We start from the raw sequence: 17,620 nt of genomic DNA, 5'->3' as shown, positions 1-17,620 counted from the left end.
GAGTTTGGGATCGCATCTGGGCTGAATGGAGGTCTGAGCAACCTGATGTAGCTTTAGATGTCCTTGTTCATTGCAGGGGAGTTGGACCAGATGACCTTTAAAGGTCCCCTTCCAATTCAAACGATTCTATGATTTTGTGATAAAGTCCTGACTTGATTCAGCAGCTGTGTGTGCTTCTGAGTGTTAAATAATACACATTTATCTCTTACTAGTCTGCAGTTGGTGCAAAATGAGTGTTCCTGACTACATGCAGTGCGCTGAGGATCATCAGACTCTCCTGGTTGTGGTCCAGCCCATCGGCATTGTACCAGAAGAAAGCTTTTTTAGGATCTACAAGCGGATTTCAGCCGTGAGCCAAGTCAATGTGCGCGACTCTCAGCGCGTGCTGTACATCCGCTATAGGCACCATTATCCCCCAGAGAACAACGAGTGGGGGGATTTTCAGACGCACCGCAAAGTTGTGGGGCTGATAACAATAACAGACTGTTCTTCTGCCAAGGACTGGCCTCAGACGTTTGAAAAATTCCATCTTCAGAAGGAAATGTATGGCTCTACGCTCTATGATTCCCGGCTGTTTGTCTTCGGACTTCAAGGAGAGATTGCAGAGCAGCCCCGTACAGATGTGGCGTTTTACCCCAGTTATGATGAATGTGAAACCGTGGAGAAGAGAATAGAAGATTTCATCGAATCCCTCTTCATTGTGTTGGAGTCTAAGCGGCTTGACAGAGCCACTGATAAGTCTGGAGACAAGATCCCGCTGCTCTGCGTTCCTTTCGAGAAGAAGGATTTTGTAGGGCTGGACACAGACAGTAGGTAAGCAGCTAGAACAAGCCTGCTAGAAAAGACAAAATGTACTTTGCCACAGTAAATGTTGTGCCCTTATCTTCTTGTGTGCATCTGCTGTGTTTAAGAGAATTCAGTTTTTGTGATCTGACTTAATTTGATATTTTGAGTTTGTATATGCATTTGAATATTTAATTTATGAGGCTAGCCAAATGGTAGGAGGATGTCACAGGAGAGGTTTGACAGATTCCACTGTAATGAGAATTTCTGAGGAAGAATTCAAAGGGTTTGTAGATATAAAACGTTATTAAAGAAATTCAATGTACATCAATTAAAATAATTTTATATCTTTTTATTTTGGTTTCTTAAGTTCAGCATCTTTTCCCTGTCATTCATTTTTATTTAATTATTTGGTAGTTTTGACCCATCATGTTTTGCTATCGTTCTTCTCACAGTTGTACCCCTTGGTTTTGTCTGTGTTAGTTTTTTTTTTTTTTTTTTCTCCTCCCATCACATCTTCCCTTAATCATGTGCTCATTCAACTTTCAGATCTGTGCATTACATAGTTCTGGTATTGGGAACTAATGTTTGTGGCTGTAGGCAGGTGCTAAGTTTGTTTGGCTCCACTACTTGAAGTCAAATCCAAAGGATGGAAGCAACCATCTTTCTTCCTTTGATCTCAGAGAAGACAGAAGTGTGGAAGTCAGAATGTATCAGAATGCATAGCATGCATGAAGATATTACCTTCCACATCCATCTTGAAGGGCCAGCAGCACCTTTCTCCTTTGCTCCAGGGCCTCTTTGCTGGCACACAGCTGAACGAGCTCTGACTTACTAGCCACGTTGTCCCCTATACTAGCTACTCTGTGGGCAGTCTGATTAGTGAGAATCATAGAATGGTTTGGGTTGGAAGGGAGTATGAAGGGTAACAACTAAGTTAAGAAATTAGTATGAGAGTAACAATTCGATACACTGATTTAAGATGAAGGATTGGACAGAGGGGATCACAGAATGGTTTGGGTTGGAAGGGACCTTTAAGATCATCTAGTTCCAACCCCCTGCTATGGGCAGGGACACCTCCCTCTAGAGCAGGTTGCTGAAAGCCCCATCCAGCCTGGCCTTGAATGCTTCCAGGGAAGGGGATATTCACAGCCTCTCTGGGCAACCTGTTCCAGCGTCCCACCACCCTGACAGTAAAGAATATCTTCGTAATATGCAATACTCAACTTTCATTGGCATTATCAGTTGTTGTTACTGTTTTTTGTGCTCTCTGTAGGCAGCATCATTTTGTAGACTAGGTGAACCCTTTTAGAATCTTGTCTTTCATGACTCAGGATGCATTTTGAGTGAACGTAATAACTTAATGACCAAGATTTCGTGTTTCCAGTTTGCCAAAAGCCTTTGCCGTAGTCTCAGAATTAGTTATGTTGATTGATGATTATGTCTTCTAAATAGTTTTTCATTAAGTCTAAATCAATGGATTTACTTTAATTAAGTGCTTGGTGTATGTAACTGTTTAGAGAAAATAAATATTCTAAACCTTTTTCTTTGCTTTGAAAGAGTATTTTTAGCTTTTGTTCAGTTGTGGAATTTCTACATCTGTTTTAAGAGCTGAAAGAGTTGTCCTTCGCTGAGAGAGAAGTAAATATGTGCGTAGTATACACGAGCATCTCTGCACAGGTGCCTTTCACATTGCACAATGTATTCTAGCTTCTGTGTTCGACCTAGAGGAAATTCAGGAGGTGAACTGGGTTGAACTAACTTAAACCTTCCAGCCTAAGTCTTTAGATGTGAAATGCTAGGATACTTATTATCTTGTTACTTGGGTTGAAATGAAATGTTGTAATTGTAACACATTCCGTTTAGCAGCAACTGGTTCCCTAATTAAGGGGAACGTATTGCAGTAAGTGGAAATACGGAGGTGCAGGGTTAGGAAGGACCTCCTTCAGCTGAGTCCAGTTTGTGTCTCTGCAAGATGCTACGCTGTGTAAGTCTGTTCAGTGAGGGGTAAAGGTTGTCTAAATGCCTGGACTGCATATGAAAATAAACAAGCAAATGAGACAGCTTTTTTTTTTTTTGAATAGGTGGGAATTTCTAGAGGGTTAAAGTAAAGATTGCCCTCTTCTTTGCATTCTCTCCCTCCCCCTCTCCTTTTTTCTATACCTCTAATGTATCCTGACCTACCCGTGGGTGTGCAGCTGCTTAAAAGAGAAAAGCACAAATATTCCGCATTAAAAGCGTAAGAGTTAGCTTATAGCAGACACCACGTCTTTGCTGCTGCAGTTGCAGATATCTACTTATTTAAAATAAGCATGAATTTTCCTGTAACTTCTAAATCTATATTTCATGGTGTGTAGCAAAGGTCTCATTAGATCCAGGGTGCAGCTGTAATGTTTGGCTAATGAAGGGGGTTCATGTACATTGAGAGAGCAAATATGTTAAGAAGTTACATATTTATGATCACATGTTTTGAAGACTAATTAAAACTACCCAACTTTTAAAATCTCTCAGAATAGACTTTTCTTCAGCAATTTACCGTGGAGCTGATGTTTGTCTTCTGCAAGGCGCTTGTGTAATAAGCAGAGGAGACAGCATTCCCAGACTTTGTACTGTCGCAGTAAAACACAGAAAAAACACAGCGTGATTTGAAAAGAATAGGGTTTGTTTTTTTTTTAGCTGGTAGAAAATAGTTTATATGGAAAATAGTGGGATTAAGTCCTAAGAAGTCTTTGAAGAGAGATGTTTTTTACATCACTTTGTTTTAGGATCTTTCTTTTTAATGCTGGTAAGGGATCCCTTTAATACTATTGAGTGGTGAGAAGGTAGGGCTCTATTACTGGATGTGTGTTTCTCTATACTGTGCGGATGGGATTTGTTTACTGACCTGTCAGACTCTGTGATATCTCAGTATGTGTATGTGGCTGTTTATTTTATTTCTGTTCTGTCTTTCTAATTTTTGTTTTGTTCCTTTCTTTTCCTTCTTCTCTCATACTGCCCTGTGAGTTTGTTGTTGGGTCTAAAAAGGTAGGCTGTGATTGCGTACGTTTGAAAATAGTTAGCTTCCTTCCATACACTGCCTTTCCACTCTGCCTTCATTGCATAGTTTAGTGTCGCTTTTTCTATTTGTTTTTCAGTACACACACAAATAATTGCTGCCTGGAGCCTTACTATTGTTGTTGACCCTTTATGGCGCACTTGGCAATTATATTTGGTAGCAATGCTGTTTTTTTTTTTTTTTTTGTAGGGCACACATAGTATGCTTAGGCGGCTGCTAGCCTCTGGAATTTGCTTTACTTATTAAACTCCAAAACCATGAAGCTGTTGCTGCCTGTGTTTGGTTTCCAAATTCAGACTTTCTGGCAATTGATGAAATGCTGCTGTATTTTAAGTGGGAATAATGTTATGATTGGTGATGTCTGTAGTTCTGCATGCTAATTGGAGTTGGCGGAATTGGATGGAAATTTTCGTTGAAGCATTCTGCATGAATTTTGCAAATTCATTTTGCATGTTTCTTGTTTTTCAATTTAGCCATTTTGAAATATTGAGGATTCAGAAAGTCCTTCAAACTCGTTACTGGATGGTTTGTAGTGAAAATAAACTGTCTTGAAATATAATACAGTTAGTCCAGTTTTTCTATGAAAATTATCCTGGCATCCTAGAATGGGGAGGAAGGGGGAAAACATATATCCCATATTGCAAATGCAGTAGAAATGTAAATGAGAAGTGCTTTCTGGTTCCCAGGCCAGGTTCATGGTCCTCCACTTTCAGGCAGCAGTCATGGTTACTGCTGGTGGTGATGGTCGCTGTTATTTTGAAGAGTAAAGCGTGTGTTAAGTACCAGATGAACACAACCAAGCTACTTCAGAGAGTAAGATTGAAAATTCCTTTTGTAGTCAGCTGTATTTACAGGTGCTGAAGGCGGGTTTGGATTGCTGATATTTTCCATGTGTGGTCCTATACCGTAGGGCATGACTTTCTGTGAGGATAGTTTGGAGTGCATCGTGCACTCTGGAAAGGCTTTGAGTGTTGTCGTTGTGTGAGATGTGGCTTTGCAAAGACTCTGTCTTAAATGATCTTCTTGACAAAAGAGAAACAGCTCTTAGCAGTGGGGTATGACGAGGACCTGATGGAGAAAAAGGAGCCATTACTGTGTGTGAACTTCCCCTCATCAAATAGAGCTAAGTGGTAGAGAACCAAAACAATTAACCAGTGTTTTAATCAAAATGAAACTAGAGGGAGGATATCTATAAGCATCTCGCTTTCAGCTTTGTGGCCTGCTCCTTCAGGTAAAGCTGTGAAGCAGTGGGTAATCATTTTGTAATTTGATGCTGAGATAAATATGCCTGTCCATATTGATTAAAGAAACTCTCCATCACTTCTTCATGCTTTTAATGACCTGATGTTGTAGACGTGAGATTTTTTTTGAAGCAAGCTTCCCAGATACCAACTGAGTTGAGTTTTTCTGTCTGTGAAGAGTGGGTTTAGCTTTATTGAAATCTTCCCCTTTTATCTTTTTTGGACACGATTGCACTAACTGAAAAATAGTTGGAATTGCTCGAGTTACATTGTGAGAGCTAAACTGAGACGCAGTTTATAATCTGTACAATGCAGACTTTCTCTGTAATTCATGAGAAGGTGTTTTCTAGGAGGATAATGAATACTTGCAGGGATCATAAGAAGTAAATCATTTATTGGCGTAATACGTAAGAGCTTAAATGTATGTTGAGTGAATTTGGTCTTTGAATAATTAGAAGTAAATTTCTTCATCAGGAATAAGTTTATCTTTTTGTTTATAAACAGGAATAGTTGCTAAAAGAGAAATATTTTGAATGAGCAGAGCTTACTGACGTCCAAGTTTTACTGTGATGAGTGAGTACATGCATAAATTTTTGGCAAAACTGGATAGTGCTTAGGCTGTTGGTGAGGCAGTGTTGCTGAAATGGTTTGAGTGTTAAATTCAGACTCAGTTGCCTGGCACTATCCCTTTTGCTTTTGCTGTATGACTCGTAAGCTCAATGTATTAATCTGGAAAAAAACCATTAAAACTACAGTTTTGAGAGAGTAAGAAATGCAGTTTGTCCATAAATCTACAGATTACTTGAAAACGTAGGGTGAAAAAAATTGAGGTGTTAGCATATTTGAAAGGAATTAGCAGGGAACTGTTTCCTTCCCAGTTCTGGGAAGTACTTCACTGAAGAAAACCACCACCTCAAGTTCCCTTTAATTACATAATCATGACATTTCTCCAGGTAATCAGGTCTTACTTTGGGATGTAAAAGTTCAGTGTCTCATAAAATGCATGTTACCTGTTCTTTAAGTTGCTGAATTAGGTTCAAATATGCTAGGTAATGATAAAAGTACAGGTAGAGCTGATACAAGCTGAAAACACAAACCCATGACAGTCAGTCTGACGTGGTCCTTTGTATTTTTGGAAGCCCACGTTGACACCTACAGCAATTCTTTCAATTAAAACTTCATTCTCACATGTCTTCCTTGTGTTTCAGTCTACTGTCCAAAAAAAAAAAAAAAAGGCTTTTTTTCTTGATATGAATTTTGGAACATAAAATTGTATGTCATATATATGCATGTATTTCTATTTTCATATACTTGGAAAGCAGTAAGGATACACTGTTAGAGAGATGTGGATAAATGAGTAGGTTAACTGGGCTGAAGTTTAGTTCTTCCCTAAGAAAGGCTGTGAGGTAGAGCAAGGATATTCTTGCTAGGGAATACAAATGCTGAAGGGAGACCTGAAGGATTGCTGATGGACTCGAGAGAGAGTAGCATTGCTCTGAGTGATGGCTCTTCTCTCCTGTCCTAAATCTTGAGATGCTTTGGAAGCATCTGTTACATTTCTTTGACTGCAACTTATTAAACAACGTTAATAAAGTAGTAAGGTTTGTGTCTTTATTGCATTGATTTGTGTCCCCATTGCTTCTCTAGTTCTACAAAGTGTAAAACTATTTTGTTTGGGAAAAGAAGGAAATTGTATTGCTGATGCTGGTTCAGATTTTATTGGAACAAATGAAAAAAGAGTAACAAGAGAAACCTGTCAGTCCTTGCCTGAAGTAGTAGTGGTTATGCTGAGTCTGTCACATGTGGAATAGGATAAAAATGGAAAGGAAAAGAAGACTTAATCATTGCTTTAACGTGTTCTTTTTTCATGAAGCATAACATTTCTAAAAAGATAAGTGTTTCTTTACAGATGTAGGCAAGGCTGTTGAAGGGCTCTGAAGGACAGCCTTTTAACTTTATCCAACTATATCCATATAAATGCTATGTAGCCAAAATACGTGATGCCGTGTTCTTTTCCATATCTCCTCCAAATACCGGTTCTTTTACTTTTGCATATCATGTTGCTTAGAATTCATCCTGGATGTTTGCTCAGACAAGCAGAGTACAATAATATCCATCTGTTATTAAAGAGGAAAGAAAATTGACCGTAGGTGTTTATTACCTCAGAAATAACTTCATATTGTGTCTTTTATTTTGCAGGCACTATAAGAAGCGTTGTCAGGGCCGGATGCGGAAACATGTTGGTGACCTGTGCTTACAAGCCGGGATGTTACAAGATTCCTTGGTGCACTATCACATGGCGGTGGAACTTCTGCGGTCTGTAAATGACTTCCTGTGGCTCGGAGGTAGGTTTAATTGATTATTTTATGAAATGTCATTAGCTGCTAAAATTAGGGAAACAGAACTTCTCTATTTCTTCTCTATTATTAAAAGTAGGAACAATTTAGATAGCCAATATCTGAATATTGAGTGTGACTAAAAATTAAGTCAAAATAAAATGATAGTTAATTAAAAAAAAAAAAAAAGAGAGATGTGTTCAAAAAAACCCGCAATACAAAATGTGCTGTTGTACTAAAGCACATAGAGTTTTTTTTAAGGTGTGACTTTTTAATAGTTTTTTGAAAATGTTTCTTTTTTTTTTTTTTCAATGAAGTATACAGATGATTTCAAAATCTTTCCTGCAGGTATATGTGGTAAACTGTTCTTGGAAGATTTTTTTTGCCTTTACATCTACCAAAGCCACAAGTGTTTAACTTAGATATCTTCCTTCTGTTTTTACCTTTATTGTTCTACTTGGGAGTCCCTTCGGCTTCCTAAGTGCTTTGTAAATTCCATGTTACAGAAACTTTAAGAGGAGAATTTTTCTACTTGTGCAGGGCATGAAAGTATTGTAAGGCCTGTCTGTTGCATTGTAAAGTTATACTCATAGAATATTACAAATTTTAGATTGTAAGGGACCTCTGGAGGTCTTCTTGACTGACCTGCTCAAAGCATGTCCAGTAACATCAGGTTGCCCGGGGTTCTGTCCAGCTGAGTTTTAAATATTTTTGAGGATGCAAGTTCTACAGTATCTAAGCAACCTACTCTAAAACTTCACCATAGTAAAATGATAACAATCATGCAAAAATCAGTGTAATAAAAAAACAAAATCTTATCTTAAATCAGAATTTCCCATGTTGCAACTTGTGTTGACCCTCATCACTACGTGTCCGTGAGAAGCATGTGATTCCTTTTCTTCTGTAACCTCCCAGAGGGATTTTAAAGACAGCGCTAAGATCCACGTTTTGCCTCTTGAGCTTAAGGCTGAACAAACCCAGTTCTTTCTGCTCCTTGTATATCATGGGCTCCAGCCCCCTGGCTGTTTCAGTGGCTCTTTGCTGTACTTTTTTCAGGACGTCAGAGTTTAACTGATTCTGGGGAATCCAAGACTAGACACAGCGCTCCAGATGAAGTCTCTCAGACATAGAATAGAGGGAGGTGATCACTGCCCTTGACCTGCTGGATGCAGTATGGCTATTACAGCACAGTGTGCAGTTGGCTACCTTTCTTGCAAAAGCTAAGTGTGAAGTTATTGTGCTCACCAGGACCCTCAGGTCATTTTCATCACAGCTGCTTCCTAGCCAGTCAGTTCCCAGTCTGCTACATGGCGTTATCTCACCTTAGATGCGTCAGCTGTTGCTGGACTGCATGAAGGCCCCGTCAGCCTGTATCCCCAGCCTGTCAAGCCCTCTTTGAATTGCAGCCCTACCTTTCAGGTTATTGACACCAAGTTTGTTGTCAGCTGTAAATTTTCTTTGGGTGCACTTTATGAAATCATCAAATATGGTTAAAAAATTATTAAAGAGTGTTGTCCCCAGTACTGATTGCTGAAGGAGGACCCCATTAGTAACTGGCAACTATTTGGACTTTGCACTGCTGGTCGGTCCTTCAAACTGAACATTTTCAACCTGCTTTATAGCCCATCTATCCAAATCAATCTTATCGTTTTGGCTATAAAGATTTCTTTGTCTGAAGACATTGCTAATGTGAAGGTATACAACATCTACTTCTTTTCCTGTGCCCACTGAGCTGATCATCACAGGAAGCAGAGAGGTTGCTGAGGTCTTACTTATCCTTGATAAATAAATGTTTGCTGTTCCAAGTCACCTTCTTGTTCTTCAGGTGCTTGGAAATGGCTTCCAGAAGGATTTGTTATAGCCTCGCAGGACAGCAGAGGTTGACCTGCTTGTAGACTCCTGGTGCCTTCTTTCTGGTGATGGATGTGATATTTCCCTTTGTCCAGTCGTTGTAAAGCTCCCTCCATTCTGGGTGTTAGAAAGTGGCCTCACAATGACATTGGTCAGCTCCCTGCATCCTCAGGTTCATCCTAACTTGTTTTGTGGATTGGTGTCCAGTTGGGTTAAGTACTTTGGATGCCTGTCTTCCTCTGCACTTATTCCTACAGATTCTGCTAGTAGGCATGGGCACTTGAGGAGTCTTGGAGACTTCCACAGCCTACGTCTCCAACAGAGGCATGCCTCACACTCATGTAAATAGTCTCTTCTGCATGATACTTTGCTTCTTGCAAGTACCTTTACTAATCTGCTGTTTTTTCCTTTTTCTCTTATATCTAGCTGCTCTTGAGGGGTTATGTTCAGCATCAGTCATCTATCATTACCCTGGTGGGACTGGAGGTAAAGTTGGATCTCGTAGGGCACAAGGAGGTTCTCTTTCTGCTGAGGCAGGCAACAGGCACAGACCAGGTAAGCGAGGAATTTGACTTTTATTCCAAGCACTGCAACTCAGAGCCCCGTTCCAGTTGTTGATACTCTGACCTCCACACACACAGATACACGCTCCCCTTATATATCTGTCTTTCCATAATTGTTCCTCCTTAAACTGTCTTCATCCCTTCTTTTTCCTGCTGTTGCTTAATCTCTTCAGTATCCCCTGAGAAGTCTTTCTCAATGCCAAGATGCTCTTCCCCTGCACCCTATAATCCATTTCATGGTAGACAGTAACATCCCTCAGTCTTTTAAGGTGATTTGGAGAGCAGCCTGTGAAACCCAGCAAGAGAGGTAACACTCCTGGACGAGCTGTGTTGACTCTGTTACTGCAGCTCAACTCTCGTCGTTTCTCAGTGCTCTATTGTGATTGTGCAGATGAGCTTTTAATTGCATAACCTAACACTTGCTACATGGTATTGAGGCTCCTGAAAGCTTCTGTGGCTTCCAGTAGAGGGTGGCTAGGATAATGAAAGAAAAAAATGTATTAATTGTTGTGAAATCTGTGCATTCAAAACATCTGAGCTATAAGTTACTGAAGGCAAGGTGAAATATGACAATAAAGTGCTTTGTTTTTACATGCTTGGTGAGAGATAGGATGGTGAGACAGAGCTTTGGTCTCACCCAGCAGAGCTGTTTGTATATTTTTTATATGTTTGTATATATTTACATTCTTCCACAGTACTGAAATAAACAGGCTGGGTTTAAGTGCTGCTCTAAGTACCTGTGTGTGCTGTGCAATCAGAACGAATTCTTTCTTTTAAAAAACAGCTCCACTCATCTTTACTCATCTATAAGTCACAATCTAGTAAACATTTGCTTTGTATTATCTCTAGTACATATTGTGCATACTGACACCGGACAATGATGTAGATAATAAAAAATTACTGTGTTTAGGGAGAGAATACCAACTTTAGAGATAGTATCTAGGGGTTAAAATCTATCCATTTGGTCCCGTGACTGATGAGTGCATTTTATATTGCCTGTTAGGATAAAACTTCACACAGTTATTATTTTTTCTCAATTTTTCAACAAATATTTAACAGTATGTGTTGCAATCTGTTCATTTCTATACTTTTTTTCTTCTTTTTTGCTCTGTAGTACCTTTCATTTAAAATCTCTGTTAACTACACCCTTGTTTATAATCTACTTTGTTAGAGGGATCAGGCCAGATGCAAAAGGGATTTCCAAATTTTAGGCAAATCAAAAAATGGCATTTGTGGAATAAGCATTCAACTTTTGCCTACTTTGAAGGAATATAGCTGTGTTAGTTCTCTTTATTGCTTACTGATGTGCCTGGAATTGCACCTCTTCCTGTGCCTGTACTTCAGCCTTGCCAGAACAGGGTTGCCTGGTACTATCTTGTGCCCAGACTCAGTCAAGAGAAGTGACTTTGGCAATTTGGCATTTTTCCTTTAAAAATGCCAACTTTTGGCCTGCCTGCTCAAACAAATCGTTGTGTTTATGTGCTTTAAAACATGTCAAAAGCATCTCTGGAGAGAGAAGTATTAATATTGTCTCTCCTTCTATAATATAGACTAAAACCTCAGGAGGGAGGTGTTAGTGATTTTTTTTTTTTCCCCTACTGCACAGAATTGAAATACTTTTATATACCTGGGAAATGTTGTAGCCATCAGAATATTGTCTGGGTGGGGTTGATTCACTGTTCAGCTTTTTTTGAAGCTCTTTTGATAGGAATAATTAATTCAGAAGAGAATGATTGAATAACAGAGTTTGAAGTACTTGCCCGAGGGAGGGAGAGAACCATGGAGTCTTGGCTTTTCCAAAGACAGGTTTTCTTCCTTGGTCATTGCTTGAACCTGTGGACTGCAGTACCATGCTGGCCATGAAAAGGGTGTTCTGACATTTTAGAGAAGTGTGACTTTACACATCACGTAAGATGACATGAAATTACATCATCTTTTGCTTACTGGATGATTTGCTTTATTTTGTTGGCAGTACCAAGCTCTTATTGCCTGACCTCCATGCTTCTCCAAGCAGAATTAGGAAACATGAGTGGAGTTTTGGAGTATCCTTGTTGATCTGGCTCTAAATCTCTACTTTGTTAGTCTAGAGACTAAGTAAATTAATTGAAGGGAGGTCCTGCCTTTCTCATAAAGCATTGTGTTAGACTGCTTAGCCCTCGATCTTAACTTTATTGCCGTGTTTAATCAAAGCTTAGGTCAGCAAGACATCTGTTAATCCAGCTTTTGTGCAAGTTTTGTCAACTGTGAGCATAGTCTGGCTTGTTGGTTTTAAATTAATTAGAAAATGCGATGGTGAGAAATTAACGACAATCAGAAGGGGTGTGTTGGGTACAGCTCTTCAGAAATGTTCTTCTGGAGTATTGTGTGGATTGAACGAGCTCACACGGGGAGATTTAAACACTGTAGGACCTGAAATGGGAATAGAAGTGGACTGTGACAAAAACTTGCCAACTAAAGAAAGAAAGGAGAAAAAGAATTTGGTTTTAAAGTGTATAATGAAAATGATGCAGTTTTTCTTGACCTGTTTTGGAGTTCATTGCAAGTTGATGGGACTTCTACATTTGGTTTTTTTAACAGAAAGAGATTTGACACGTGGTGACTACTTGATATATAATTGGTAGTCCTTCAAAATAGCAATGATGATTCTAATAGGTTTTATAATTTCATTCAAGGCTGATTATGGTTATAAAACACTGTAAGAGCTTATTTTGTTGGCTATATTTAAGGCTGAAAAAGAATCATTTTTGTTCCTCCTTTTAGGGGCACAAGAAGTTCTCATTGATCCAGGTACATTATTTTCATGCATGTTTCCAAAGTATTTTCTTTTTATGACTTGCATTTGTTTTGCATTTGCGTAGATAGTTACTACCACTTGCCAAAACTAGTACAGATTCCTGACGCTTCAGGTTTTAGCTGTGAATCTTGAATCATCATGAACAAAGATTTTGCTGTTAGCTTCTGTAAAATGCCCTGAAGCGTTCATCTACAGATGCCTGCGGTGTAATTCTTCTAATGTTGACAGGCAGAGGAGAAAGTACTCAAGCGTTTGAGCATATAAAGTAACATATTTAGTAACATATTTCTGAACGTACAGAATGAGTGGGAAGTATCTTTCATGGTACTGTTATCTGTCTATTGAGAGCTAGGCCCAGCTCTGGAACAGGAACATTTCTTTGCAGTTAGCCACCTGGAGAAATAAATTCCCGTATAAATTCAGGCGTGTAATCCTGGAGATTTAGTCCCATGTAAAGAGATACAGAGCATTTCCAAACCTTTGATGTGTGTTTCCAGTGTTATTTTATTAACTCCGCAATAAAATTGAGTTATAGAAATAAAATTTTCATGTACTTTGTAATACCCCGGATTTCCTTGGCCTCTATTTCAGATTCTTATCCCCTGTAAATATAAAGACTCTGTTTGTCTCCTTCCTTCTTTCATATATAAGAAAAGCAATTTCTTACTATTTTGCTTGAGCCTCAGGAAATTCTCTCTTTAACGTGGAAGGCTCAGATTTGGTGCCCTTTAGTTACGCTGTAACACTTGGTTTTCTGAGATTGGACATAGGGAAGGATTTGTTCTAAATGATTGGGGAAGATCGCCTTCTAATAATTGTGTTAGAAAAAAACTTGCACATTTTTTTTTTGTGTGCTTTAGAAATACAGTTTTAATTAAAGCAAAGAAAAGCTCAGTGATTAAAATTGCATATACAAATGTGGTCGTAATCTAATTTTAGCAATCCAGTATTTTATTTATAGTCTAAGGACTCAAATAACTTTAATAACTTTAAAAGATTGAAATCTTCTTTTCTCATTTTGTTTTTGTTATGTCCTGTTTACTGATTTATGATTTTTTTTTTTTATTTGCACTTTAACACAATGTATGAAAACAGTAAAACAGAGCCAGTATTTTCTAGGTAGGGCAGATGTTCTTTGTGTATGCTTTGGTCAAACCTGCAGCATAGTCTAGTTTTTTTTTTCTTAGATATTTAAAACTTACACAAACTCCTGCTCATTTCTTATCCTGTTCTCTCCTAGGTGCACTGACTTCAAATGGGATAAATGCAGATACCAGTGCTGAGATAGGACGTGCCAAGAATTGCCTTAGTCCTGAAGACATCATCGATAAATATAAAGAAGCCATTTCTTACTATGGAAAGGTACTTCTACTCAGATTTGAAACTTCACTGAAATTCTTGTAAATAACAAAATGCTGTGGTTACAGTTTCAGAGGATCTTCTAGAGCACGTGCATTATAATTTTTAATCCATGATAATGGAACAAATGGGAATAATTTAGGCTGCTGCACCGAGTGCAGCTGGGAAATCTCTGGCCTTTGGTCAAAGATGATACCCGAAACAGCGGTGTGCTGAGGAAACTATTTACAATGCCTACTTAGACCTGGAGCTTTTGGATTAATTATCTTACATTTTGAAAGCTCTCTGAAGAACAAGTACTACATGTTTGGAAGGTTTGTTAACTACTAGTTGTATTTGCAGCCTTTGTTACATCCATCAGCAGACTGATTGATGCTTTCATGCATTGCGTGAACTGAATGCTTATTTGCTGTGCATGCTGGAGTGATCTCTGGGGAATCCAGGAGTTTCTGAGGATGGATATGGTTTTGCAAGAGGGTTCAGGATGTCTAGCTTTTAGTGCTGGTAGAGAAGTGGGGGTCATGGAGGAAATGTGAAGGACAAACAGAAATGAGGATTTACAAAAATTAAATGTTTTCATCTCTACAGGAAAGTTTTTTTAGATTTTCATGCAAATGTTGAGAGTAGTTAGATAGATGAGATGTAAGGTAGCTTAATGTTTGCTTTAATAATATGGAGGAGAGGATATGATTTCTTTAGAGGGATAACTTTGGACTTAGATTCGGTTAGAGCATAAATATTTTGATTATAAAAATATCCGTTATGCCCTTAACAAGTAATGACTTTGTCTCTCTACAGCTTCATTTGCAAATAACAAATAATTTTGTCCTGTGGCTGTTCAAGACAAGTATATTTAGCTTTTGCCTAAAGCTGCATAAGGATTTAAGACCTACAGGTAGAATAACTCTAGCTGGAGTGTTGAGGAAGCAGTACTTTCTACACGTTTTTCATGTTATCACTGAGAGTAAGAAGCCTTCACAGCATCTTCCAAAATGGATTCAGTCTGCAGTACTTTGTTTTTGCTGCTATCTCAAAGGCACAAGAAAGGAATATATAACTATGCTTTGGAGGTTACTCTTGCATTTCATTCTGAGCTTTATTTCCCCCACTAAGTTCTATACATGATAAACAAGTAAGAAAACTCAGAATGGTTTGTGATCAGTGATACTGTTTTAACTAAAGATAAAATTGGTGCAGTAAAACTATAGTTCCGTTGCTACGGTTTCCTGTGCCATGTAATATATTTTGTGTTAAGCAGAGAAGGCAAAATAAATTTCCATTTACCTTGATCGAACGATTTTAGGTGGTGAAGAAGAACTTAAAACTGAGCAGCTTTCAGCTTGTAGAGGTATTATATTGTGCAGGTAGAAATTACCACTTTGTTGCATACCTGCCGCTTAATTCCCCGTATACATGAGGTTATCCAAAATGATACTCATATTCCCAACTTTTCTGCTCATCTGAACTCTTAAGATGTGAAACTCTGCAGTGTCTCAAAATAATAAACGTGAGTGAAGAGGCTGGGAATGGTTGCTTTGCGTAGTAACATTTTAGATGACTCCTTGATTTTTCACTTGGCCGTATGTTGACAGTTTAATGGTGTAGTCACTAGCATTAGGGAATGGCTGGGTTTTGGAAGGCGTGACAGCTGATTTGATGTGTGGAGGAGAAGTGTTATCAAATCTAGCAGGTGCCGTACTTGAATTTTATTCTTCTCTCTTCAAGTACAAGAACGCAGGTGTTATTGAACTGGAAGCTTGTGTGAAGGCAGTGAGAGTCCTTGCAATACAGAAAAGAAGCATGGAAGCCTCTGAGTTCCTTCAGAATGCAGTTTATATCAATCTGCGCCAGGTAAGTGCAGCAAGTTCAGTTAATTTTCTGTTCCTCAAATGTGAAACTCACTCGCTTTTAGGAGACTCCAGTTTCTTTTCTGTATCACAGACGCAAAAAACATCTACCACTTGCTTCTCATTCCCTTGCTTCTCACTAGAGCTTGACTTCCTATGAGTTTCACACCTATGAATCTGCTTTCAAAAAGGTGTTCAGAACTCATTAAAAAGTACGAGGACTTAGTCTGAGATTGGAGACTGTACTGATGATTCTCTCTCGTGAAGACAAAATGCCCCGTTGTTATTCTGTTGAGTTGTTGTGCTAGGGAAAAACAGCTGCTTAGAACAGATCTCCTGCGATGGATTTTTTTTTTTTTTTAATCTCGATTGTATCTTGTTCAATGAAACAGGAAATCAGGAACGGTCTGTTACGGAGTCAGGTTAGAGTATAATTGGTATCGTTATTCAACTGCATTTTTGTTATGCACTGCCAAGTTTGGGAATGCCAAACTAGAGAGGAAGATGGGCCTGAAAACAAAACAGAGGCAACGATCTGAGGAGAAAAGTTAATCTACTATGTTGATATCAGAATGCAAAATAGCACAATATAATACAATATAATTGGAATTGAGGCTCATAAATCAAATAAAATGAGAGGAAGTGTCCAAAATGGAAGGCCTTACTCTAAAGGTGAAGGTGAAACAGCTAGACGTTTCACTGCTGAGATGAGCAGCAGCAAAGAGTCTCGTGACTTGTGAGCAGCTTAATCTTTCCCTCTGAACGCAAAGTCCTCTGGGGTATGTAGTTCTTCTCTTCTGAGAACCAGGTACCTGGAAAATCAGCAGTCCATGGAACTGGAGCATTAACTCCTTAACTCCCAGTGCTTTACATGACGTTATGATGTGGAATACCGATAACAAAAATCATAAAACCACGACATGGTGCAGCTACAAGTTTGGCTCTATGCACAGTTCCTGCAGGGATTATCCAAAGCCTCTCTAGTTGGAGCTGAAGATGAGTTCTGGTGATCTCATTCATGTACAGCTAAGCAGATGTCTGTACCTCTGCAAAACATAATGGTATCAGTGTCTCATGCCAGTGTCCCTGGTTACCAAAAAAGGCTGTGCTTGAAACAATTTGAAATAAGCTGTTAGATGTCTTACCATTTTTCCTTTTCTGCTCATTCTGGCTTGGTGAGACCAGCAGTTAAACTCCGCAGCACTGAGCTAAAGCCCAGATCACAATGGCAAATTAATGAGTGAAGCAGAATAATCGATGTAATTTGAAGATGATAATACTTTTGGTGGAATTCTGATTGCATCTTTCAGATACTCACTAGGTGATAATCTGTTTTGATCATTAAACCTAAAAGTGCTCTCATTTTTTCTGACCCCTGAAGAGGAGCATTTCATTAGTTAATAAACTCTAGTATAAATCATGAGTTTTGTTGCAGAGTGCCTAAACTGATGTAATTTTTTCAGTGCTAAGGACTTTCTTCTTAATTATGTAGTCTCTTTCACTGGCAGCTCTGTAGTCTTTAATATACGCTGCCAGTATTTTTGTGAAGCCACTGTGCCAGTATTTTTCCCTGGTTGCTCTTGCATTGTCATTCTCTTGGCCTGCAAGGTCAGGTATTGCTGTAACATTGTGTCTATGGTGGAAACAATTATCTTCATTTTGAGAATCCCTTGTTCTCCTACCTCATCCCATGATGTTGTAAATTTCAGAGAAAAAAAAAAAAGTAGAGTTTAGTGAATGGCAAAGTATGTAAGGCATTCAGATAGCTGGTAAGTTGTACAGAAGCACAAA

The 17,620-nt window shown here is 38.7% G+C and overlaps 1 protein-coding gene across 3 annotated transcripts in view; it reads left to right on the top strand.

Moving 5' to 3' along the window:
• Positions 1–17,620, top strand: part of TRAPPC9 (trafficking protein particle complex 9) — a 472,762-nt gene that overhangs the window by 884 nt on the left and 454,258 nt on the right. For 2 of the 3 annotated variants that reach the window (XM_021387133.1, XM_021387134.1), the window contains exons 2-7: positions 213–813; positions 7,279–7,424; positions 9,693–9,821; positions 12,590–12,616; positions 13,864–13,985; positions 15,708–15,833. In XM_021387133.1, the coding sequence (XP_021242808.1) occupies positions 230–813; positions 7,279–7,424; positions 9,693–9,821; positions 12,590–12,616; positions 13,864–13,985; positions 15,708–15,833 (1,134 nt within the window). In that variant the 5' untranslated portion in view covers positions 213–229. The remainder of the gene's footprint in view (positions 1–212; positions 814–7,278; positions 7,425–9,692; positions 9,822–12,589; positions 12,617–13,863; positions 13,986–15,707; positions 15,834–17,620) is intronic. The other variant, XM_021387135.1, reaches the window with a different exon arrangement.

The sequence above is a fragment of the Numida meleagris genome, chromosome 2 (genome assembly GCF_002078875.1).
Source record: "Numida meleagris isolate 19003 breed g44 Domestic line chromosome 2, NumMel1.0, whole genome shotgun sequence".
Lineage (NCBI taxonomy): Eukaryota > Metazoa > Chordata > Aves > Galliformes > Numididae > Numida > Numida meleagris.
The sequence above is the reverse complement of the archived record's forward strand: the minus strand, read 5'-3'. Positions and strand labels throughout refer to the sequence as shown.